The 27457-nt window shown below is 39.5% G+C and overlaps 1 protein-coding gene across 7 annotated transcripts in view; it reads right to left on the bottom strand.

Annotated features, from left to right (window-relative positions):
• Positions 1–376: 376 nt before the first annotated feature.
• The window catches only part of sun1b (Sad1 and UNC84 domain containing 1b), a 63789-nt gene continuing 36708 nt past the window's right edge, over positions 377–27457 (bottom strand). For 6 of the 7 annotated variants that reach the window (XM_055651638.1, XM_055651632.1, XM_055651633.1 and 3 more), the window contains 11 exons: positions 25927–26075; positions 25580–25840; positions 22499–22585; positions 18697–18740; positions 18474–18615; positions 18065–18316; positions 15373–15457; positions 11810–11925; positions 6428–6595; positions 5463–5555; positions 377–4382 (listed from right to left, as the gene is read on the bottom strand). In XM_055651638.1, coding sequence (XP_055507613.1) covers positions 4266–4382; positions 5463–5555; positions 6428–6595; positions 11810–11925; positions 15373–15457; positions 18065–18316; positions 18474–18615; positions 18697–18740; positions 22499–22585; positions 25580–25840; positions 25927–26075 — 1514 coding nt within the window. In that variant the 3' untranslated portion in view covers positions 377–4265. The remainder of the gene's footprint in view (positions 4383–5462; positions 5556–6427; positions 6596–11809; positions 11926–15372; positions 15458–18064; positions 18317–18473; positions 18616–18696; positions 18741–22498; positions 22586–25579; positions 25841–25926; positions 26076–27457) is intronic. The other variant, XM_055651634.1, reaches the window with a different exon arrangement.

Below are 27457 nucleotides of genomic sequence, written 5' to 3'. Positions count from 1 at the left end.
GGCCAGTGATTCTAACAAACCAAAATGCACTTTAAAAATAGAAAGACACAAAATACTGGAGTAACTCAGCTCAGATAGCATCACTGGAGAACACGTATAGGTGACATTTTGGGTCAGGACTCTTCTTCAGACCCTACTCCAGTACTTTGTGTCTTTTTTATGAACCAGCACCCAGTTTCCCTACATTTGTACCTACATTTCATTGTTCCATTTCAGGACACATGACAGTAAAATGCCCTTGACTCTCTGCAGCCATTGAAGACGAAAAGATAAATTATCAACTAGGTTATTAATGCTTGGAAGAAGGACATTTTCATTAATTGGTTTATTTTTATTTATAAAATCAAACTGAAATAAAAGATCAAAGAAAGACGTGACCAGGCAACAATATAGATTTATAAAACCTTCAAACTTAATTAAACTTCATCACAGATCCGAGACTCATCATGACCACAGGTGATTCTGTCACTATTCTTTCCATCTTCCTCCTGCAAGGTCTGTTTAATGGAGCTGATATCATGGTAGTCCAAAAGGTGGCAGCACACAACAGTCCAGATTTATCAAGTCCAGTAATAAACAGCTTTAGAAAATGGAGATGTCAAGATTTGGGCCCAAGCCAACTTTCATCAACTGCACGTTGAAGGGCAGATATTCCTCATTCAGAATCAGGGAAATTCAGCTCATTCTTATCTCAACAGCCCCCAAGATGCCAACAAATTATTCCTTGCCAGATGCTTACGAGCACAACGCTGCTCAGAGAACTTAGAGGCATATCTGAATGAGGGCGTGTCGTCTCCCGATTTGTTCCTTGCTTGGAAGGTCGTGATTTCTTCGATGTGTTGCATTCCAAAAAGGAGAATCCCCAAATACTTGTCAGTACTTGCAGCAACAATCGGAAATTGTTTAGAAACATTTAGAAACGTACAGAATACCTTGCGGAGATGTTTGAGGTATCAATTTGCAGCTGTCCATTTCTCTTGGGCAGGAACATCAGCTCATTGCCTGAACACCAATGGTCAGATTGATTGAAATAACCAAGAGTACCAGTTTCCTTTCACCTAGTGCTGGAATTGCAGTTCTCTGCGCACAAGCCACCTCAACCACAGGTTCAATTTCAGCGGCAGTAAATAGTTTTCACATCAAATAACATTAAGTACATCCCACCAGCAAGTTTCATTGTAACCAACAATCAAGAGATAACATTTGGCTGTGATTATATATTCCTGTACAAATCTTAGGCAAATAGCATCAGTTTTATTTCATTAGGTAACAACACATTCAAGGATCTAAAAGTGGACTGTTAAACGTTCAGTAGTGCTTGCATTTAAATCACAACACTATGCAGTAAAGCATAAACTAGAATCCAAGTTTTTGTCTCAAATCCTCCATCAGGTCCCAATGTTTTTCCATAGAAATGGAGAGAAATCCACGCATCTCAAGGAAGCAAATTTTGGTCAAAGCTGGTTTCCGGAACATAGGAATGTACAACTTCCAAAGTAACTGCTATCTCTCTGCCTGGTCTAAGTATTTAACAACATAATCAAAATACGAGTAAAATTGTGCTCACTTGATTGCTTTGTAATGACTCTCCTGGAAAACATTAAACTAGGCATTAAGATGCTAGATATAACACCCCACTTAGCTGGCCCAAGCAAGGGAAGTACAAAATTGTCAGCCCAGAAAAAGCACCCAGTGTTTCTGCCCCTTAAATCCAATTAGAAAGCATGGAAGCTTTTTTTATGAAGCAGCTGGGGAGATTGGTTCCCTCCTCGTTCTGGCTGATACATACAATCAGAATACATTCTGTACAGAAAGCAGCTACATAGATCTCCATGTTTGTGTCAACTTCTGATCCAAGGTATCCAATTAATTCCACTTTTCCACATAGCCTTGCACTTTTAAATTACTACTTTTGTAACATTTTGTATGTTATTACAGAATCAGATTTAGCTACACCCTTCTGGCAGTGCATTCTGTCAATGCATTACACTGATTTACGTAAACTTATCCGTGGTTCTTTTGCTAATCATTCATCGGTATCTTTTGGTTACTGTCCCAAAACAGGAAACTGTTTCCCTTTGTCAAAAGCCCTCACTTTTGATCATTCCATTAAATCTCTACTGTCTCACCTCAAGAAAAATCCCAACTTCTCCAATCACTCCATACAAATAATGGCCAATTGGGTGCAGCACCAAGGGGCAGCCACAACCCATGCAACCACTCAGTAGTCAGTAGCGCTTCAAGAAGGGCAAACGTCTTATTTATTCTAGAACAAGTTTGTTGTCACAATTTTCCAACAGTGGCATGGTCATTGGTGCCATCCACTTTCCCTGTGCAGGTTTTTGTAGTGCTTTCAGTGGATAAATAATTGATACACTGCATCTAACATGTACTTTGGTCATCACAAAAGAGTACATAGGTCTTTAAAGCATACCAACTCACGATGCGGAAATAATTCCAATTTGGTGGTTCCTAACCTATTTACTCAATGATTCTTGTACCCTCCATGCCATTTTCCCATCGAGGTTATCCGTGTGCGCTACACAACCGTTGTACTCAAGCTCAATCTGATTTGCTGCACGATTCTGATCAAAACATTGTCAACTGCAGTATCTTCCAATGCAGACATTGTGGAAAGACCATTACAAATAAGAGACACTGGAAACTAGATGCTGGAATCTCAAGCCAAACACAAAGTGCTGGAGGGGCACAGCAGGTCAGGCAGCATCTGTGGAGGGAAATGGATAGACAACGTTCTGGGTTGCCTGTCCATTCCCTCCAGAGATGCTGCCTGACTTGCTGAGTTCCTCCAGCACTTTGTGTTAATACCAATAGGAGCATGCATGGGCTATTTAGGCTCTCAAATCTTCTTCGCTATTCACGGTTGACACATTCTTGACCTTAATTCAACTTTCCTGCTTAATTTCATCTCCGGAGAGAACTAAAATCTATTTCAGTCCTGAATATATTCAATGACTCAACTTTTACAGCTCTCTTTTGTAGGGAAATTCTAGATTCACAAACCTCAAGAAATTCTTCCACATTTCACTCTTAAAAAGGCAACTGCTTATTGAGAAAGTTTTCCTCCTAGTCTTCGTTTCCCATGACGGAAACATTCTCTCAGCATCCATCCTGTCAAACTCTCTTAATCTTTTACAATTCAATAATATCACTGCTTTTTCTTCCAAACTCCTCTGAAGATGGGCCTAACCCACTCAACTGTTGTATTATTTTCTAAACCTTCACATAATCCACAATTACTAAAAAGATAGCAGAACTTAAAGCCCAAGAACATTCAGCTTGTGTTGAATTTTCCTTGTTTTTTTTCTGCATCCCTGAAAAATATTCCTCAGTATTTATGCTTTACCTTCCACTCCAGTAATGTCTCAGATGATAACTTTGAAGTTTACTGATCAGTTTATTCTTAAACTGGACCCTAAATTAGATACGCAGCATCTAAAGAGCTTGTAACTATTGGAAATTTAGCATATCCAAGTATAAAGTTTACACAAAAGTAAGTTTACTCTTTATTACGCATCTCAAGTACATGCAGCCTCAAAAAAAATTTAAATTCTTTATTTAAACATCCGAATAGCATTGTCAGTTCTGCGACGGCTAAGAAAATAAAAACACTTCGAGACAAAGTGTGAAAAAATTTACAAAAATACATTGCACAAAGTCCTGTGTTGCTCTTGAAAAATAAATATAATTATTCACAAAGTTCCTTTCCCCAAATCCCTAATTCCACTTTACAGGCTGAAATATGACCAGTTTCATATAGTTTACAAAGAGTGCATTTCATATTCCAAGTCTTTCTACATAGGCCACAGGTTTTATGCCGAAAGTTAAATATATGATTATATTGGTTAATACAAGTTCATACCTTCTGAATCTTCCTTTTTACAAATACAAGGACTTTTGTGCAATATACAAATAAGCATTATCCAATATCTAATAAAAATGCTCTGTACAAGTTCCACCCCGCACCCCCTTTCCAAATAGAAAGGCATTCGATACTGCTGTTTCACGACACAAACACCAGACTTTCACCAAAATAAAATTGAGACAAAGAAATGCTCTAAAAAAGATGACAAAGCCGTTAACAGTACAGCTGGCAGTTTTTGGAAAGCGTCCGATAGTAGGCGATTCAACAATATGCGTTATTCATGCCATAGTTCCCAAGAACAAATTCCAGAGTCCAGAATTAGCCCCGAACCTTCCAGTATATACACAATCTTTTTTACAATACGAGTACAATCGACACTTCACTGATTCACAGGGTCACCATGTACTCTGAACCGATAGAGACATGTATACTCCGGATGTCCCCAGTTGGAGAATATTCGGAGTTCAATTATTTGGTATTTCTTCAAGCTTTTCTCCTGGTGTTGAGGGAAGGAAGAACAAAACAGGAATAGTTACATACCAGACATACAAATGATCATCTGATACCAGTGCCTTGCATCATGTAGTAGCAATTTGCCTTACAGTGCCTTTGTATGGAAAATGCCAAGAGGCATTTTGTGTGTCAATTATCAGAAAAAATTTGTCACCTAATGATATAAAATGTAAAAAGCTTGGTCACAGAGACAGTTTGAGGAAGACAGGCATTTTGGAGAATGAATCCAGAACTTCAGGTCTAGACTGTGGCACATTTAAATTGCCTAATTAATATATCATATCCATTCAAGTAATTATCTGATATATCTTATGATTGTTTGAGTGCATGTAGATAACACTGCATACAACCACCAGTAAATGTAGGGAGGGGAGAATGAGAAGGTTTTCAAAAGTTGCAATATACTTGTTAAAATTTCCACACAGCAGTTTACTGAAAAGAAGAGCAGCAGAAACACCTTCTGGCCACGGCCATACCCCAGCAGCAGGTGTGACTCACCCGCCATGGAACTGGCCAAACCCACCTGAAGAGGGAAGCCCCCCGGCTCCCACTCGTCCTCGAGGACCAGCGATCACAGACGCAAGACAAAAGGGCCGGTAAGAGGAACCGGGAGTATTTCCTTCAACGTCAGCTGCAGGAGGCACCCTTGGAGCCCAAGGGCTGAATGGTGGCTACACGAGGAGAGGGACAATAGTTCGCAGGATAATATGGATAAAGGCAAAGGCTGCAACGGGCCTTTATGACCAGCTTGGACTTTGAAAATGGCACCAAAACCTGGCACAAAAACTCTTGTATATGGTCTTGGTGGGCTATTTCTATACACTGTACTTAATCTAGGATTGTATTTAGGTATGGTAATAATTTACTGAACTCTGTGCAAAAAAAAGGAATTCCAGTGTATATCTTGGTACGTGATAATAAATAACCATTGAACTAAATTGTAAATCATGAACTAAAAAACATTTGTAAACGCATTTTACCAAAACACATCCTTGTATATGAAAGAAAAATTAAAATTAATTAAACCTGTGAGACTTAAAGGTGAAATTTGAAACCAAGTTACCCCGATGAAGAAAGTCTGTATTGCTTCTCCATCCTGGTCATATGTGTATTTTCCAAAAACTGCACCTTCCTCTTGATACTCATCCTCTAGACCCTGCACAAGATAAACCAAGATCAGATTATTCTGAACTGTCAATATGTCAATAAAGAACAATGGCATTTGGGAGTAATATTGTTAAGTCTCAAAACAAAGAACTGCAAATGTTAGTTAATACATGAAAGGACACAGAGTGCTGGAGTAAATAAGCAGGCCAGGCAGCAACTCTGAAGAATATAGATAGCTGATGTTTTGGATCATCTCAACCCGAAACGTCACCTAGCCATGTTCTCCAAAGATGTTGCCTGACCTGCTGTGTTACTCCAGCATTCTGTGTCCTTTTGGATATGTTAGTGTCTTAACACACTAGGACCAAACTCCCATATTCTTTGAGAGAAACTTACATGAGAGATTAAACATTTTAGTTTAGTTTAGAGATACAGCATGGAAACGGGCCCTTCGGCCCACCGAGCACCCGTACACACTCTATCCTACACACTCGAGACAATTTTATGTATTTATTTTTACAGAAACCAACTAACCTACCAACCTGCAGTTTTGGAATGTAGGAGGAAACCAGAACACTGGGAGAACACCTACGTGGTTACAAGGAGAACGTACAAACTCCTTTCAGGCAGCACCCGCAGTCAGGATCGAACCTGGGTCTCTGGCGCTGTAAGGTAGCAACTATACCACTGCACCACCGTGCCATCCTAAATTCAATGCAACTTTTTTTCCCAAATGGAGTTTAAGCAGCCAGCAAACAAAATGCTTTAGAACATGCCAAACACATGCAAGGCCTGCAACTCTTAGCCTCTCTTCCTGATACTAATTCAATGGTATATCAGACTTCATGGTGATTTATAACCACATGCCACATTGAAGAGGCAATGTTCTCCATCCACTAAAGGTTCACTCCTTGAACTTACGTAAACACTGAAATCTTTGGGTGCGCTGCTAATGTTGCCCGCTGGTGAAAGAGACTTTGGTACATGCTCCAGAGTGAAAGCATAAGGATAGATCTCCACAGAAAGCCGAATAACCAAATAACCTTGGGATCCTTTGAATGCCCAGCAGTTTCCAGGATGAATATCTGGCTGTAAAATAGAAAAAGAAATACTGAAAGACACTGCAATCTCAATTTATTTCAAAATTAGCAAACATTAACTCACAAATGTACGTTTCAGTTCCCAAGTGATCTTAAGTTTTGATAATCTGAAAAACGTTCATGTTCCATTACACTTCTTCGTCACAAAGTTCTTAGGAAACTCTTATGGCAATTGGTTCAATTAGTCTGGTTTCTATCCCATATTGGTTTCTTGAGTCATAATTTGAACCATTATGTAGGAAATTGCTGATATCTATTGATGGTGTCTCATCTCTCAATCCATGGATTGATATTCTGAAAATTGTCAATTAAGGGTTATTGGATAAAACCTTCTGGAATGATGTTCTTCGCAATCTGAGGCAGTATGATAAAGGTCTCAATTCCACTGGTATACCAAAATGAAAACATTCCCACAGTAAAGTCACCATCTGCACAATCATAGATGTACAGACTAGCAATAACATACTTCTACATCGATTCAGCTGGGTCAGAGTAAATACAGAAAATGTGTTTAGTGAGCATAAGTGAAAGAATCAGTCACGGTTCCACTGAGCAGAAAGCCTGTGTATTTTGGTTCTGGATAAGAGTGTACACTCAAATGTTACTGCTAAACATTCAAACTTAACAAAACTTCAAATTGAAACTTGCCAAAATGCTCAATGCTTTAAAAAAAAAAAAATGTTTATGTATTGTTGCACTATTTCATTGAATGTGGAGGGACTGAGAATTGCAAATATGGCATTGAGAACTTTAGTTGGAGCAGCAAACCAACCAGCCAGGTACTCTTCTGTTCCGTTAGCAAGGGTGAACCCAAGCTTCCAGCAGCCTGCCACTTTAATTCTCCATCCCACCTCACTCTGACCCACTGTCCTTGACCTCCAACAGTACTCCAATACACAACACAAACTCAAGGAATAGCACCTCATATGCCATCTGGTACACTGCAATCCTTGGGACTGAAAAACAAATTTTACTTATTCCGGTAACCACTAATTGTTTTGTTCTCTCCCCACTGATGTAGCTGTATCTCTCCTTCATTCGTTCTCGTTCTAACTGCTTGCTTTTTGTATTTAAAGTAATTGTTATTATATCTTTGTTCTACCGATACCACAAACATTCCCTGTTCTCTTCACCAATCCCCTTCTCTGCAACTTAAAATACTTTTCCAGTTCTGATTACGTTCTTTAACTCACAACATCAATAGGCTGTGGGCCGAGGAGCTTTATTCCAGTGTTTCGTGACCCAAGTCACAGAACTACATGAAATGTTCACATATTGTGTAAAATAATTATATAAATCACCCCTGAAACTCGTCATGAACAAGACTTACACATTTTTTAAATTAAATTAGAGAAAAAACGGAAAAATTTGCATGGTATTTTTAGTCCAATCAAAGCATGTTTAACATTGAGTTGTCTGCCAGTTGGCCAATCACGCGCTTTGTTTCAGGCTAGCACACATCATAGCTGAGAGGGCTTCACTGATGCCTGTTTTACTGGAGATTCCGATGAAGGGTCTCTGTCGTGGTCCTCAACTAAAAGGTGCTCCGATCGCGGGGCCTATGTATTTAACATAGTGAAGACGTGGTCTCAATTAAAAAGCGGCTGATTTGCGAATGCGGAGCTGTGGATCATATCCGCGGGCGGGAGGGGTGTACATAGTGCCGTCCGTAGTGGCCGTTTACAGGAGGAATATATCTATCTGGAATAAATATAGGGATAATAAGATATTATAATATATTATATTATTATACCTATATTACAATCTGGAATATATATATAGGTATAATAATATATAGTTTAAATGGACTGCAACACGGAAATAGGCTGCCCATTGTGTAATATGGGCATTGGCCACTAGATGGCATTTACTTTCCCGATCTCATTTTCTAATTAGTTTAATTAATTAATGTGCAACTATCGGCAATGACGAATTATGACTTCCTTCTCAATTATATTTCATCTAAATCTGTGGAAAGTTTCATGTACTTTGGTGACTTGGGTCACGAAAACCGATTTCTAGACACATTTTTGATGCTCGGCCCACAGTGTACAACTGTTTCTCTCTCCACAGATGCTGCTTGACCCACTGAGTGCTTTGAGCATTGTTTTTTTTTTGTTAGGAAAGCATTTTGCAAAGCTTTGACACAGCATTTTACAAAGTGTTGCTGCAGCTTTTTGTGAGAAATTAATTTATTTGTGCAAACAATCATGCCACAGTAATGGCTTATTAAAACAGCACCAGGGACATTGAACATTTGTATATTAGAGAAATGCATAAAAATACCTGATGGTGTGCGTTATTGTGGTTTTCACAATGTGAATCCATAAGATTCGGCAAACTAACTAGTTTAATTTAGAATTACAGCGTGGATACAATCCCTTCCAGACCACTATCTCCATGCTAAAAAACAATCGCCTCGTACACTAGTTCTGTCCTACAATCTACGGAGAATTTACAGAAGCCAATTAACCTACAAACCTGCATGTCCTTGGGATGTGGGAGGAAACCCATGCGGTCACAGGGAGAACGTGCAATCTCCGTACAACTAGCTGAGCAAAACACAAAGTTATCAATGCAGCTGAACAGAGAGTAGTGGTTGTATTGGAAGCTGTGCTTACAATGATTTTGTATATAAAATCGTATGGATTAAGACCTCAAGAAAACAGGGCTAGATAATCCAGTCCTTCAAGCCTGTTCTGCCATTTATCAAAATCACACCTGATCAGTGATCTCAGTGCCACTTCTTTACTCCCAAATCCCTAAATTCTCCATATGCCCAGAAATCAAAATGTTTTGAAAGAACACAATAACCAAGCTTACATAGCTCTCTAGAGCAGAGAATTCCAGAAGTTTACCATGCTCCAAGTGAACAAATCCACCCACATCTTAATCCCAAACAGCCTCCTGATTCTTAAACTCTTCCCCTGGTCCTAAATTCCTTGGTCAAGAGAAACATCCTCCCTGAATCGAGCCCGAACAGCCACCAGTCATAGAGTCAGGCCAATTGGCCTAACGCCCAAGATGTCCCATTGACACTAGTCCCACTGCCTGTGTTTGGCCCATATCCCTCTAAACCTTTTATATCCATGTGCCTGTCCAAATGTCTTAAATGTTGTTATGGTACCTGCCTCAACTGCTGCCTCTAGCAGCTCATTCCATATACTCACCATCCTCTGTGTGACAAAGTGCTGGTGTAACACAGAGGGTCAGGCAGCATTGCTGGAGAAAAAGGATAGGTAACATTTAGGGTTGGGACCCTTCTTCACCTGAAATGTCACCCATCCTTATTCTCCAGAGATGCTGCCTGACTCACCACCGGGTGGCGCCAACAATGGCTGCCTCGCCAACAGTCTGTCCATCCCTTCCTCTTTAGTGTTTTAATAGTATGTGTTAAATGTATGTTTATAGTGTTCTTTATAGGAGGTGGGGGGGATTTTTTTCTAATCTCTTACCTCGGCAGAGATGCGATTTCCCCCCCCCCCCATATCGTGGCCCAACATCGAGGTGTTGACGGCCTTTGCTGGAATCTGACTTTTGAGAGCTCCACCCCGGGTGCCTACAGGACTTTAACATTGAGGAGCCCACGATCCCTTTGCCAGGGATCGACCTCTGAGCTCCACCGTGGACTTTAACATCACGGAGCTCGCTGTCTCTGGTCAGACAGACTTCGGGAACTCCAAGCCGCAGGAGCTTCGACCGCCTCGACACGGGAGCTTCGATCGCCTGCAGTTAGTTCGACTGCCCCGACCACGAGAGAATAAAGAGGAAGCAGATTGGACTTTTTTGCCTTCCATCCATCAGTGAGGAATCTACTGTGGTGGATGATAATGTTAACTTTTACGTAGTAGAGCGTCTTGTTGGTTTTTTTTGTATGGCTGTATGGTAATTTGCATATCACTGTATCTTAATTAGTACATGTGACAATAAAAGACCTTTGACCCGCTGAGTTACTCCAGCACTTTGTCTATCTTTAGGATCTCTGTGTGAAGCTCTTTAAGAATTTAAGTTTCAATAGATTATGTTGAATTTATCTCTTTTCCTAAATGTATGGTGTAATATTTTCCAAACCACTTTTTTCAGCTAATGATGTGCTACTTACATATCACACAGTTGTCAACAGCATACAAAAACAATGCCTTGGAAATATATGGTAGACAAAAATGCTGGAGAAACTCAGCGGGTGAGGCAGCATCTACGGAGCGAAGGAAATGGGCAACATTTCGGATCGATACCCTTCTTCAGACCGATGTGGGGGGGGGGGGGGGGGGGGGGGGAAAGAAAAGGAAGAGGCGGAGACAGTGGGCTGAGAAGGGGAGGAGAAAGCAGGGACGACCTGAAATTAGAGAAGTCAATGTTCATACTGCTGGGCTGTAAATTGCCCAAGCGAAATATGAAGTGCTGCTCCTTCAATTTACAGTGGTCCTCACTCTGGCCATGGAGGAGGCCCAGGCCAGAAAGGTCGGATTTGGGAGAGGAAAATGGGAAGGGGAGTTGAAGTGCTGAGCCACCGGGAGATCAGGTAGGTTAATGCGAACCGAGCGAAGGTGTTGGGCGAAGCGATCGCCAAGCCTATGCTTGATCTCACTGATGGGAAATATATGTGCTCTTTAAGGATTCCACCAGCAGGGGGAGAACAAACAAGTATTGCCCACATTTAGCTTTATGTGTTCAAGAAGGAACTGCAGATGCTGGAAGATCGATGGTACACAAAACTGCTGGAGAAACTCAGCGGGTGCAGCAGCATCTATGGAGGGAAGGAAATAGGCTTTGTGTATGCTACCTTGCTACAAGATGCTACCTTCGCTCCATAGATGCTGCTGCACCCGCTGAGTTTCTCCAGCAGTTTTGTGTACCTTTTAGCTTTATGTAGTTAGTTTTTAGTTTAGAGAAATCATGGAAACAGCCGTGATGAGTCTCACCAAGTCTATGCCGATCATCGATCACCATTCACACTTGTTCTATGTTATCCCACTTTCGCATCCACTCCCTATACACGAGGGGCAATTTTACAGAGGCTAATTAACCTACAAATGTACACGTCTTTAGGTTGTGGGAGGAAACTAGAGCACTCGTAGGAAACCCACGATATCACAGGGAGAACGTGCAAACTAATCGCAGGGTGTCGTGCGAATGCGCGTTACTGCATCTGGAACAAACAATCACAAATAAAAGATTATAAATTATGCTCCAATCAACCTACCTGAATTATTACTCGAGGTGACTGAGAGAAATACCAAAGTGGAACTCCAAAAAGACTCATCACGGCCGTTGCAGTCTCATAGGTTTCAGAACAACGTGTGCTCAAGATGCTACCACCTGGAACAAAGACAAATTCAGCTAGTTGAAACTGCAGCGTCCAGGTTCAGAAATAGCTACTTCCCCACAGCCATCAGGCTATTAAACTCAACTGAAACAAATCTCTGAACATTAATAGACCATTATCTGTTTATTTGCACTTTATCTGCTTATTTATTGATGCGTGTATATATTTATATAATGGTATATGGACACACTGATATGTTCTGTATTCATGCCTACTATATTCTGTTGTGCTGAAGCAAAGCAGGAATTTCATTGTCCTATTTGGGACACATGACAATAAAACTCCCTTGAGATGCTGCTTAATACACAAAAGGACATAATGTGCTGGAGTACCTCAGAGGTACCATCTCTGGAGATCAAGGACAGGTGACGTTTCAGATCAGGATCCTTTTTCACACTTGGGGAATGCCGTAACAAATAATTTTTGGAACGTTTCAGAAGTTGCAACCTGTCACCACTTACTCTAACACAAGGATTTAAAGGACAGTCTGAGGAAGGGTTCCGACCATAAAGGTCACCCATTATTTTTTATCCAAAGATGCTGCCTGACCCGCTGAGTTACTCCAGCATTTTATGTCTGATTTCAACGACAAGATGCGAGGATTCAGGAGGATTCTATAATTCTACACTCTGGATGATTTGTATGTTCAATCATTGAACCCATTCAAGCCAAATTTAAGAACTCAAGGGATCAAAGAGATTGGGCAAGAAGGTGGACAGAGGGCAGGGTAGGTAAGGGACAGGCTTTGGGGTTTCTTAGTGTAGAGATCAAAGACTAGTCAAACTAACAGTGTGGAACAATGGATCAAAAGACAGTGGGAAACCGCATTGTGGTTGCCCATCCAACACATTGGCAACACCGAGAGATAATTCACCACTATGGCAATGGGAATCTTTAGTGATGTAGCGGCTACTATCTCAACGTTTAAGAAACATTTAGACTGGTACATGGATAGGGGAGTGGTTTAGAGAGATATAGACCAAAAGCAGGCAGGTGGGACTAGTGTAGATGGGGCACGTTGGTCGGTGTGGATAGGTGGAGCTGAGGGGCCCGTGACTCAATGACTCTATGGTTATGACTATTTAAGTGCCTTAAGAACAGCTTGAGGATCTTTACGGCCCATTCATATATATATATATATATTTAAATAGGCACTCAGTTTTACTTCAGAATATAGATGACTCAGCACATGCCACGAATACCTGAGAAGCTGCTGGTTATTCTGATATCCAACACTTTTATATAACACTTTGACTGCTCAGATAGCTTATGTATAAACCCACTACCAGAGAATTGCCAAGTCACTTTCACACAGTCACTTTCAAATACACAGACCACCTGTCCTGTCCTGTGCAGAACAGTCACAAAAAATAGCTTTCCAAAAAGTCCCCACAATTGAATAGATTGAGTCATTTCTAATTGCTATGAAATCTAATTCCTTGAGACCTCCCTACACTATGGCTTGTTGCTCTAAACATGCAAATAGTAAAATAATCTTTAATGTCCCTGCTCATAAATGTTATATCATATGCAGAGATATCGGATTGTCAACAAAAATGATACGACAGGAAGTACCTGCACTATAATTTATCACGGTTGTGGCTATTTACAATATGTACTTCTTTAAAATAGATTAAATGCAAGGCCTCATCCCCTACACCACAACAGATGATAAATAATTTGCTTTCACAATAAGTATACTTTGCTGCAGAATTGAAAGTTATCCTATTTGAAGTGTTGTATCACTTCCTTTATCAAGGGATCATCTTTCCAGAAAAGATCAAAAGGCCTATACAGAAACCACAGAAAGCAGTGTAATTTTTTGCTGCTTTTAAATCTCTACGCTTGCATAACCTTTGCAAAAGTCAGTCGCAAGTGTGGGTTTAGTGGTTTTATTTGATGGCAAACAGGTTGCTTCATATTTTTCATACCGCATAAAAAGCTATATTCTTAGAGCAAACCCCATAAGTGCAATGTCCTCACTTTTCCCCATCACCAACTGAATATCTCTTATATCACTTCAGAAAAAGGGTCTCAACCCAAAACATCACCCATTCCTTCTATCCAGAGATGCTGCCTGTCCCGCTGAGTTACTCCAGCATTTTGTGTCTATCTTCGGTGTAAATCAGCATCTGCTGTTCCTTCCCACACCTTCAGCCAAATGGAAACTGTTCATTCTTGGTATACAGTTTATAACCAGCAAATGGATTACATCTATAGGATTGTGAATCTTTGCATATTAATCAAATAGTTCTATCCACAAACGCACAAATGGATTTCTCTGAAGAGAAAAATGTAGCTCTATACTTCACTGTAACTTGAGAAGGTATTACATAGCAAAAGCTTGATACGTGATCTTTAGCTGCAAGTTCAAAGACAAGTTACGTGGAAATCAAACATGGAAACATGGAAATCAGCTTTACCTCCAGAAAACATTAATGGTATTATGGAGAGTAAATGTGCAGAGAGATATTACAACAGTTTCTGAACTTATAAATATGACACATATTCCTCTTTTACACAACAAAGATGATTATGAACTCAGTAAAGCAACCAGATTTTTGCATCCGTGTTTACAAGCAGCTCTGCGTGACCTAATAAACACAAATATCTGTTGGATCAATGACTCAGATTATAGAAACAAATCACCATTTTTCTTATATCAAAATGTCCGTGGCAAAGTACACCAAATCACTTTTCATGCCTACCTTGTATATGTCACCTTTTCATACAGCTGGTAGTGAACATTTACATTTCAATCTGGATTTTATCCTTATATTGACAATGCAAATGAAAATGTCAATGTTTTCCTACTATTTCAAACTAAAGTTGATACCATCTTCTTGCATAAGCTCAAACACATTTGAATGCTTAAATCCAGAATCTATTAGAGCACTGTTGCATTTTCCAAAGTAATCTTTAGAGTTCAGCCATTGATAAAATCATCAGATATTTATGAAATATTTATGACTTGCTATAAAATACCTCTGCTGCTTGAACTATGCCTTTAATCGAGTGGTAAAGCATAATTATTATTTAGCAACGTATGCCTTCCCAAATCTAATCATTTGTGCACGCCAATTTCTTCTTTGATATTTCAATTATAGATTTTTTTTAATTTAAGTTTGATATTTCATAGCACCTTAATTTTATGTGCATGTGTCCATCTCTGTAAGCTCTGCAAAATATTTGTTGAAAATTGCAATTATTAATATCGTTCGAAATCTTTAAAGTACTCATTAGATTACTAATATCAGATATTATTCCCCAGAACTGATGATTTACAACTAATGTCAGAAAATTGACTGTCTATGCCAGAGACACTGCTGGACCTTCTATGTTTTCTTTGGGACCAGCAGCAAGCATGGTCACTTTGCTACTGACAGGAAAATATTAAATGTATAAATCTATATCGTCCCAAAATTAAAACTGTCACTTACCTCCAGATTCCAAAGCAAAATCCACCATTCCAGTTCTATCTTCACTGTACAGTTTTAAAGCATTGCCCACTATTACATGTACTTGCTGCAGAGCAAACCAGGAGAACACAGAAAACAGTAACTCGTATGCTGAAAAACTAGCAAATCTTAATGTAATTTTAGTTTCCTTTACCATCATTCAATGTATTTAACAAAAAGCAAGCCAAGCTACTCACTAAAGCAAACTTCCCCAAGTTCCTTAAAGTCCAAAATACAGAAGTATCAACATTTATTTCATCAATACCAATTTCTAAATAACTTATTTTAGCAAAAACACAATTCAGAACACTTTATTCATCAAAACATATATTGACAACACAAAAACTTGTTTGAACAGCTATTATTTGTACCATGGAGAGTTTTGTTAGCAGTTACAAACTATCACTGCTAATATCTTAAATACAAACTTGGTGTTCAATATAATATCCTTCAAGACAGCATCAACAAAATGGGGATCCCAGTTTTAAGGATGCAAGGTTTGGAAAAAAAAATAATAAACAAATACTGTACAGTATTTGTTTATTAATAGAGAATTAGACAATAGACAATAGGTGCAGGAGTAGGCCATTCCGCCCTTCGAGCCAGCACCGCCATTCAATGTGATCATGGCTGATCATCCCCAATCAGTACCCCGTCCCTGCCTTCTCCCTATATCCCCATGACTCCACTATTTTTAAGAGCCCTATCTAGCTCTCTCTTGAAAGCATCCAGAGAACCTGCCTCCACTGCCCTTTGCGGGAGAAAATTCCAGACTCACCACTCTCTGTGAGAAACAGTGTTTCCTTGTCTCCGTTCTAAATGGCTTACTCCTTATTCTTAAACTGTGGCCCCCTGGTTCTGGACTCCCCCAACATCGGAAACATGTTTCCTGCCTCTAGTGTGTCCAAATCCTTAACAATATTATATGTTTCAATGAGATTCCCACTCATCCTTCTAAACTCCAGAGTGTACATGCCCAGCTGCTCCATTCTCTCAGCATATGACAGTCCCGGCATCCCGGAAATTAACCTTGTAAACCTACGCTGCACTCCCTCAATAGCAATGTCCTTCCTCAAATTAGGGGACCAAAACTGCACACAATACTCCAGGTGTGGTCTCACTAGGGCTCTGTACAACTGCAGAAGGACCTCTTTGCTCCTATATTCGATTCCTCTTGTTATAAAGGCCAATATGTTATTCGCTTTCTTCACTGTCTGCTGTACCTGCATGCTTACTTTCATAGACTGATGTACAAGGACCCCCAGATCCCGGCAATTAAAATGGGGAATGCTAGAATTCAGAGATGATTGAAATAAATTCTAGCATACAAGGATATTGTGGCTGAAGGACTGGCTAGTCGATAAAAGGAAACGTCCACACCTACACCCGAGCACTTTGTCGTCCTTGCTGTAATGTATTGAACAAAATAGATAATTCACATAGAACAAGCTCTCACAAACAACAATGAGCAAATCATGTATTATTCAATAAAATGGAGAGTGGATATTAAAATGCTGGTCAATAAAAAAAAGTGGACCATGCGCTCAGAATCACATGGTTGGGAGTAGTGATGTGAAAAAATTTGAAAGTGAACAAAAAGATCCTCGAATCAATTTATTTGCTCACAGAATAGCTGTAATTCTGGGGGTTCCACATCAATATGCAGCAGAGATCTGCAAGGATATCGCTGGAGAAAACTCAAGAAACTAAAGACTGAAATTTCACCGCAGAAGTGAAAGCAGTGAAAAAGCATTCCCGTATACAGTGGGAAGTAGAGGGAGGGCTGCCAGGCATTGTACAAAGGCTTCCACTGTCTTCCAGAAATTAGCAACATTGCAGATATTCTTAGTAAATTCTCAATAGTTTGGTGAGAAAAGATTGGACAAAACAAAAAAATGAAGTTTATGTGTACCAGGGCTGTTTTGTCTCTTTGTGTTGAGTGGGTGATTTGTCAGGAGATTATTTTCCAGGAGGAACTTATTTGGAGTACATTAATTATAAAGGTGGCACATCAGCGACTGAGAAGATTAGGGAGATTCGGCATGTCAAAGAGTATTCTCCTGAACTTCTACAGGTGCACAATAGAGAGCATACTGACTGGTTGCATCGTGGCCTGGTTCGGCAACTTGAACGTCCAGGAGCAGAAAAGACTGCAAAAAGTTGTGACCACTGCCCAGTCCATCACCGGCTTTGACCTCCCCACCATCGAAGGGATCTATCGAAGTCGCTGCCTCAAAAAGGCAGCCAATATCATCAAAGACCCACATCACCATGGCCACACACTCATTTCACCATTGCCATCAGGAAGAAGGTACAGGAGCCTGAAAACTGTAACGTTCAGGAACAGCTTCTTCCCTACAGCCATCAGGCTATTAAACATTATAACAAATAAGCTCTGAACTGCAACAGACTATTATTATTATTGCACTATATATGTTATTTATTGAATATGTGTGCCTATATACACACACTTAACTTTTTTTTTCTTCTCCCGTTGTGGAAGAATTTCATTGTCCTATCTGGGACATATGACAATAAAACTCTCTTGGCTCTAGTTCAGACAAACAGTGTGCTAAATATTAAGTGGGCATGAGAACAACCTGTGTATTATGGAGTTATGCAAACTAATTTTACATAGATACACCCACATAGAGGAATGACAACTCCAACTCACCTCCTCTGAAATGCCACTGATCCCAGCATTATTCACTGCACAAGCAGCTACCCGTGCATCTGGCAGTTGTTTTGTCTCGATCCAGTGTCGAGTAAGATTTGTAAGGATTTTCATTTCCAAATCTTTCAAAAGGATCTGAAGTTCACTGTGACTGGCAAATTGAGAGGACAGCCATTCCTTGAAGGACTCGGGTGAAGTTTGCTTGCCCCCAAAAACCAGCAAACTGACCAATTCTTTGACCTGACTGTCTACCTGGAAAAACAACAAATTGTGATTTTAGTTCAGAAGTAATACAGATTTTACTGGGTTATGTGTGATGTTTTGAATATGTTTTTCCATTACTGAGCAGCAGGTGGAGAGAAATATTAAAATATTCAAATAATTTTGCAATGCAAAGCTTCACACTTACGCTTCCTTGAATTCCATCCATCTTTGCACAGGATGCTTTTAGCTCTTGCATGCTTGACAATTCTGACCTTATGGTGGATAATTCTATATCTAATCTTTTCAGTTCAGATTCAAGGTGCTGGTACTGTTCCTCTTTCTCGCTGCTTGAAAAAAAGAGAAAACTGAATAGGGTGTACAATGAAATATCGCAGCACATTTTGTCAATAGAGTAGATCGCACCATACCTTCCCATTGTATCCTTTGTTGACTCCACCTCTTTGTACATCTCCTATAAAAAAAATTGATAAAATAGAAAAAGATACTTCAGTACAGATAAGCTTTTCAGTCATACAGTCGCAGTGCCTTAGTGTATAAACAGGCCCTTCAGCCCTGCTTGTCCACACCAGCCAGCATGTCCCATCAACACTACTCCCACCGGCCCGCATTTGGCCCATATCCCTCTAAACCTGTCCACTCAGTAATCCATCAAGTAGATCAAAAAAGTTCTGAAGACTAGAAACAAGGTACTGCAGGTGCTGGTTTACACAAAAGGAAACAAAGGGCTGGAAAAATTCAGGTGGTCAGGCAGCATCCCGGGTGTTGGGCCCCGACCAAAACGTCACTTCATGTCATGTTCTCCAGAGATGCTGCCTGACCCGCTGAGTTACTCCAGCACTGTGTCCTAGATTACCTAGAAACTACTATTGGAGCCATGAGGTTTTAAGATGATGCATGGTTTTGACAGAATAAATGTTACATGGTCAGGATCCAGAGTACACCAGAACAATATTCTTTTTCCTTATGCAACGTTGTCATCAGGGATATATTGGATCAACGAAAAGTGAAAATCGATATCAACTTGAAGGGAATAGGATAGACATTTAAAAGGGAGAGAATTCAAGAACAGAAAAAGGGAAAGAATGAGATTATCTGGTCAGCTTTTTAAACAAAAACAATGTGCTAAATGGCCTACAGTAATGTAAAATCATGTTCTATTCACTGCTAACTTCGACTAATGTTGCTCCACAAAAATAATGTACGAAGAAAGACATTTCAAAAATCCCTTTTCTTGAACTCCACGCAAACACTAATTTCTAACAGTTGGAAACGGCTCCTTAATAAGATTTCTACGGATATGCTTGGAAATTGCAATTTCCAAACTTTTCAATCATTTTATATAGCTGTGCCATATGTTTTACTTTCCAGCTCACCCCCCTGCCTGTCCAATTACATAAGTACAACTGCCGATTCCTGCTGCATTTTGACAGGCTTAAGTGAGAGGTTTTGACATTAGCTAATCGGGGTTTTGTTGTGCAGAGAGTAATGACTACAAACCAAGGCCTCAACACTAACCCACTGCACTATCCTGAATAATGGCCTTTCCATCAAAATCTAATGGCAGTTATTTAAATTACAATCACAGCAGATGGTGGGCCAGATTCACAAGCTAACCCATGCATAAATGAAACGCCAGGTTGACGATGCTTCACTCGCACTGATAGTCGACAATTAGTGTGTAAATAGGATGTTACGAGATACATTGGGTTATTTAAAAATGGAGCCTCTGGAGAATTTAAAAAACCCCATAAATTCAAAGATCACTTAAAAAAGGCGTTTATGCTATTTATTCAGATTTAGATTCTGAAATGTTCAATAATACACAAAAGAACTATACTAATGTACCTTAAAATTAGTAAAATATATTTCCAACAACTAATGTTAAGGAAATCCAGCACTAGTGACCAGATGTCACACTGCTGATTGGATAACATGTAAAACTTGTCAAATTTGATAACTACATTGCTTTCTTGATACCATGAAAACAATTGCAGCTAATGTCACAAAATGTTCCCAGAATTGAAGAGACTGAATTTGACAATGGATCGTGAACTGGTCAGTGTGTATTTTGAAAAATAAGATTACGCTTTTCAATGCAAAAAGCATTACCAGTAATTTTACTGATGATTTATAAGATTCTTTCTGGCCACTAATTTCATACAAATATAGAGCGATTCATACATCAAATGTACATTTAACCACATCTGCTATTCTGTTTTTGAAAATAATGCACCGTTTAGATTAAAGGTTCAAAGGTCCGTTTATTGTGACGTGTACCAATTAAGGTACAGTGAAGCTAGAATTACCATTATAAACTGCACATTCGAAGCAACAGGTCCATTTAAAATAATTCCTGCTGATCTTTTGAGAACTGAAATTTCTTTGCTTAATATTCACTGCATTTCCTCAAAATCCAAACCTCTGCTGAAGAGTTTTGATGGGATGAAGACACCAAGTCTTTTCTCCACCTGCATCCAATGGAGTAAGCACTTCATTTCCGAATTGTAAATAGCAGAAATAAAGCTCACTTTAAAGGTCTACAAAGTTCCCAATAAAATATGTAGTCATCGTAAATCTGTTGCTCCTAATTTCCTGATGAGGACCAAATCTGAAGATCATTGTAAACAGATTTTCAATAGACTGAAGCAAGAGAGTGCAGGATGCTGGAATATGGTGCAAATTTTGAAATGCTTCAAGAACCCAGTAAGTCAAACAGCATCTGTGGAGGTAAAGTGATAATCAACTGCATCCAGACTAAATGTGTAAGGAAAGATAAAGAGACATACAAATGAGATGGGGCGAGACAGAAGATGGTAGGTCATGGGTGTAACCAGATTTTAGGGGGCCTTGGGATGGGGTGGAATGGCAGGTGGGGTAAGGTAAGAGGTTGTTGTGACCATTCAATAGACTTTCCAGGACCGGAGTATAATAAAAAAATTGAGCGTTTTCTTAATTAAGGAACTTTATTACTTTGCAAGTGACAACATCCATTGCTGATGCAACTATCAATGCGGGGAGCATGAAAAAAAAACACTGCTGGAGGAACTCAGCGGGTCAGGCAACATCTATGGAGGGAAATGGATAGACGACTGAAAGGTTTGACCCAAAACCTCCTGTAGTTTTTTTTATATTCATGATTCCAGCATCTCAAAGTCAAAGTCAAAGTATCCTTTATTGTCATTCAGACCTTTCGGTCTGAACAAACGTTTGTTGCCTTGCAGTCATACATACAATAAAAATAACAAAAACCCACAATAAACACAAATTTAACATCCACCACAATGAGTTCACCAGGCACCTCCTCACTGTGATGGAAGGCAAAAGTCTTAAAGTCTTTGTCTCTTCCCTCCTTGTTCTCCATCTGCGCTGAGGCTCTGTAGTTGTGTCTCCAGGGTACAAATCATCTTTCTTACAAGCTCCCTTGTGCCCAAAATCCTGTGCTGACCCCACAGTGAAGCTTAAAGCAGTTACTAGCATGAGTTTGTGCACGTCTTCCAGATAAACTTAGCATTTGTACAAAACAATTTTTATCAGTTTGTACTTTCATTCTACAATCAACTCAGTTCAATTAATAACTAAACTGTTCTGTTTAAATACAATTAAAGTAAAATGTCCAAATCACTCAAACGACAATTACCAAATTATACACATAATTAGACTGCATGTGGTCTACAGGAAGAGTTATCTGGTTTTTATTTTTATTTTGTGCCAGAGCATTGCAACATGCCAACTGATTCTTTCCAGGTAGTCCTTGTGTGTGCATCTCTACAATCTGCTTTGCCAAACGGATTGCGCTCCATGTTTCAGAATTAATAATAATAATAATAATAATATTTATTTATATAGCACTTTTCAACAAAACCAGTATTTGAACCAAAGTGCTTTACAAAGATTGATTAAATTAATTGAACAGATCAATGCAATAAATCCATACAAATCAAAAAAAAGAGAAAAAAGAGAATAAGAAAAAAGACACAGAAACAGTACACTATAGAAATCAACATGAAACGTCCCCCCACAGCAGAATTCACTGTGAGGGAAGGCACCAAAAATAACCAGTTCTCCCCCTCATAGTCCACCCGAGGTCGGGGCCTATATTAAGCCTAATCTAATCACCCACTGGGGACTGTGCAACAGGAAATGTGCAAAGATTCAACAATTTCCCAGTCACATTATGAACTAGCAGGTATAACTACAAAATCACAGTACCTCTGATCTGTTAGACAAGCTCTGAAACATCAACTCCAGTTCAGCAATTCGTAACTCATGCTTCTGCTGCAAAACTAAAAACTGGTTCTGGTAAGGAAGGAAAACAGTGGTTAACTCAGCCAAACAAACAAATAATCACATTAAAAGTATTCTCAGAATGGAAGGTTTAGCCATCATAAACTCCGGGATTTTAATGGAAACGGATTTCTACGAGATCTATAGAAGTTGCGGGCTGCACCGTGGCACAGCAGTAGAGTTGCTGCCTTACAGCGCCAGAGACACGGGTTCGTTCCCGACTACGGGTGCTGTCTGTACTAAGTTAGTATGTTCTCCCCATGACAGTGTGGGTTTTCTCCGGGTGCTACGGTTTCCTCCCACACTCCAAGGACATAAATGTTTGTAGGTTAATTAGCTTTGGTAAAAATTGTAAATTGTCCCTAGTTCGCAGGGCAGTGCTAGCGTACGGGGATCGCTAGTCGACACAGAGTCGGTGGAACGAAGAGCCAGTTTCCATGCTGTATCTCTAAACTAAACTAAGTAATAACTAAACTGTTCTGCTTAAATATAATTACAAACCATGTTATCATAGTTGCAGAGGCAATATGATCACATTAATAATTTAAAAGATAGACATCAAATAAATCCAAGAGGCTCTACTCCAAGCCTGTCTTGTGATTGGTCACTTGCATCATTTGTTTTGAAAATGGGCAGCCTACAATTGAGACATAGATATTACCAATTCAGCACCCTGCAGCTTTCCCTTCATTCGACCTATTGTATTTGAGTTTAGCTTGGGATTTATGTATAGTATTAACAGATTTGAGTGGCAGCATGCAAAATAAAACTTTTCACTGTACCATGGTACTCGTGACGATAATAAACAAACCAAAATAATGAAAAATGAGGCAAAAAAAATATCAAAGATTTTACTCAATAGTCAATACTTTTCTGTTACTAAGACTAATCGAATTGCCAACTGGCCAAGTTCCATTTATTTACACATGCAGAACATGTTTTGAGTATTTCGATACATCAAAGCTGGGACATGAATCCTTGACACCGAAACTGATGGAAATCAGTGAAGCCACTTCCCAATTGTCAGGTTTCTAATGGAATATTAATGTTCCTCCAATTCTGGAGAATTGAAGAAATCCACTGTTGCATCCGGTGCTTATTTCCAAATGCTTATATACTTATCTAAAGAGATCATCCTCACTGGCACAGTTGTTCAAAGAGCTACTAACTGACTGGACACTCGTTTCAATGCAAAGGCAGCTTTATTCTCAGTATAAAGTCTAAAGCATCCAGGCAACGGAATGCATATTATTTGCACAGTACAGGAAGAGCACCAATGACAACCCAAGAGATATTGCAATGGAATTCAAGAAAGGTTAGGTGCTAATGTTCAAGAATTTTCAAAATGTCACCGCTAATTTCCACTACCAACTTAAATTTCACCCAGTTCCACAAAGGAACAATTGATATAACTCTGTAAAAAATAGAATACAGAAGAATACAGCATAAGAACAGGCCCTTCGGTCCACAATGTCTGTGCTGAACATGATGCCAAGACCATCTTTCATCCACTTGAGCATAATCCATATCCATAACCTGCTGATCCACACGCCTATCCAAAAGCCTCTTAAATGCCATTATCATATCTGTCTCAACCACCAACCCTAGCAACACGTTCCAGGCACCCGCCACCCTCTGTATAAAATAAGTTGCCCAGCACATCTCCTTTAAACTTGGTCCACCTCACCTTAAAGCTATGCCCTCAAGTATTTGATTTTCTATCCTTGGAAAAAAATTTCTGACTGTCTAATCTATCTATGACTCTCATAATTTTATATACTCAAATATAATACAGGTCCACCACTGATTTTCTGGTATCCTTGGACCAATAGAGGTCACAGCCTTGGTAAGCTGAGATGCCGGCCCACTAATTCAGTTGCAGAAGTTGGCTATGGGAATGGATCTGCTGGCTCCGACTGGGTGTTTTTGATACATTAAAGTGAGTGCTGGATCACTGCCGGAAAAATCAGTGGTGGACTTGCATATTATATAATTTTAAATAATTAACGGAAAATCTGTTTACCTTATCTACACAACTGCCTTTTACTAACAAATCCTTCCGAAAGCACAAGAAACTAATGCCTTAAAGTAGAAGTGGCCTCTAAAGAGTTAAGCAAAAGTCAGAACACTGCACTTGGATTCACCTTGTACCAACAATGAACATTATTAGTATGGATATTCAAAAACACATATGTAAATAAAAGAGCACAGCTGCACAACAAATTATTTTTCCAGGATCAAGTCCAAGTGCAATCTGATGTACATAAAGCAACTTAGAGGAAATTTATACCTAAAAATAACTGCAATGTTAGGCTCAATTCAACCTTTACAAACTACATCTGGCTGCAGCTGGAAACTGCTATCAAAGATGGTCCTCAGATACACAGATGAGATTGCTGGTAACTCTGTTGCAAAGGTGAGCAAACTACAATATACCACTGAAGCTCACCTCAGCCGTTGCTTCCTCTTATCTTTCAGTTTACCTTAGTTTACTTTATTTTCATGGGTACCAAGGTACAGTGAAATGGTTTTGTTACATTCTAACCATTCAAAATTACAATCTACAATGTATAAATACACAAAAAGGGAATAACATGGGTAACGTTTAGAACAAGGTAAAGTCCAATCAAAGATAGTCCGAGGGTCTCCATTGAGGTAGATAGCTCAGGACTGCTTCAGTTGTTTGTAGGATGGTTCTGATAACAACTGGGAAGAAACTGTCCCTGAACCTGGAGGTAGACACAAAATGCTTGACTAACTCAGCATGTCAGGCAGCATCTCTGGAGAAGAGGAATGGGTGTCATTTCGGGTTAAGACCCTGCATCATAATCTGGAGGCATGAGTTTTCATACTTCTATACCTCTTGCCTGATGGGAGAGGGGAGAAGAGGGAGCGGCCGTAGTGCGACTCGTCCTTGATTATGCTGGTGGCCATGCCAAGGTGTAGATGGCGTCAATGGAAGGAAGGTTGGTTTGTGCGATGATCTGGTTCACTCTGGTAACTTACCTGGGAATGATCACTTGTTTCCAACTTTATCTCTTCTCGCAGCACATTTGAATGCTGGCTGATCAAGTTTCTGATGAGGATGGAGATTCTCTCTTTATCGCTCATCTCTCTGACCTGCTCCTGTAGCTTCTCTAACAAACCAATAAGCTGACTGTAATGAACGTCTGCAGTGTGGGTGGTCTGATCACACTTGCCATTCAGAACGGCAACCTGCTTTTCCAACTCTGCCACACGACTCCAATCAAAAGAGTGTCCAGTATTCTGAAACAAATAGCCATACAGCGGTTAAAAAAAGCACTTCAGGTCCTGAGCAATGCTACACAAACTATTTATGCTGGAATCATTACCAGGGTAATCGGTGGAGAACTTGGAATCTCCTCATTTGTTTGAACATTTGGTACAATTTCTTTTGAAAGCAGTGCTGTTTGTAACGCCGTTCCATTGAAGATTGGCAACAATGACCACAAGCCTGCCAGTCCATAGTACCACAGGCCAACTGAAGAAATAAAAAGGTATTACAATATTGTACTAAAGACGGTGAACAATAATTTGCTACAGGTAGAAATAAGGGAACTGTAGTGTTGTGTTGTTATAATTAGCACTACAAAGTAGGCTAAACGACAAGCTTTTGTGCTTTTTCAGACCCATTTTCTGCTGGTGCCTTCATCAATAATGTAATTAATCAGGGCAAATTCTAACACATTAAGTCCACTATTTTAAACAATGACCTCACTAGTTACATAAAAAATACAGTAAATACTTTTAATGAGGGTTTTTACTGCCGTTCAACATTGATTTACCAATTAGTCTCAAAACCATTTTTAATGTAACCCACTAGATGACACTGTTCTATCAATTAAGTGTGTCGATTCAAGTCGAATACTTAAAGGCAGCATAAAATTAAAATTAACATTACGATATGGAGGAAACTCAATGACCAAAGAGCCTGATACGATCATGGTTTAAACAAAAGGTAGACAAAATGCTGGAGAAACTCAGTGGGTGAGGCAGCATCTATGGAGCGAAGGAATAGGTGACATTTCAGGTCGAGACCTTTCTTCACCTACTCCTTTGCTCCATAGATGTTGCCTCACCCGCCGAGTTTCTCCAGCATTTCTGTCTACCTTCCATTTTTCCAGCATCTGCAGTTCTTTCTTAAACATGTTCTAAACAAAAGTGAGGGGCATAATCTAGAACACTGACAAATGTACCATTTGGGTACCAACTGGTATTGGTATTAACAACTGGTAATGCTTTGAATTCAAACCATTTAAACACCGTTTTTTGGATTTGATAACAAAAAGAAAAATAGGGCAGAGATTTATTGTTGAAATTCATGTCTGACCGACAAAATTCCAACTATTGAAACATAATTTTGTGTCTACTTGGTTCAATTACAGATCAGTTTATATTCCTTTATCATAAAGTTAAATAGTGAATTTTGTAACTGGTCTTTGTCACTTTCCCAAATTGAATTGTTCTTTATAATAAACATTTCACAACAATTCATTCAAGTTATTTGAATGAATAAATAATGGGAGCCAGTCTGTTTTATATGCGCAGGAAGCAGTTTGTCTTAGGTACTCAAGACCATTTTGGTAGGTTTGGCCATATGGAAGAAGCACATTACTGCCAATATACGTGGGAGAGATTTACAAAAGTCGCATTGAAAATAAATTTGACAGTATATTCATTGATGCTCATAGATACCTTGGTATCTGCAATTGTATATACAGGTCCACCACCGGTTTTCTGGCACCCTTGGTTCCAGAGCTTTTCTGGATTATCCGTTTTGCCGGAACAACAGAGGTCAAGGGCTCCGTGAGTAGTCCAACAGTACTGGAACAGTCCACCTAGGCCGCCGAGGAACCAAGATAC

This window comes from Leucoraja erinacea, chromosome 20 (assembly GCF_028641065.1).
Source record: "Leucoraja erinacea ecotype New England chromosome 20, Leri_hhj_1, whole genome shotgun sequence".
Classification (NCBI taxonomy): Eukaryota; Metazoa; Chordata; class Chondrichthyes; order Rajiformes; family Rajidae; genus Leucoraja; species Leucoraja erinaceus.
The sequence above is the reverse complement of the archived record's forward strand: the minus strand, read 5'-3'. Positions and strand labels throughout refer to the sequence as shown.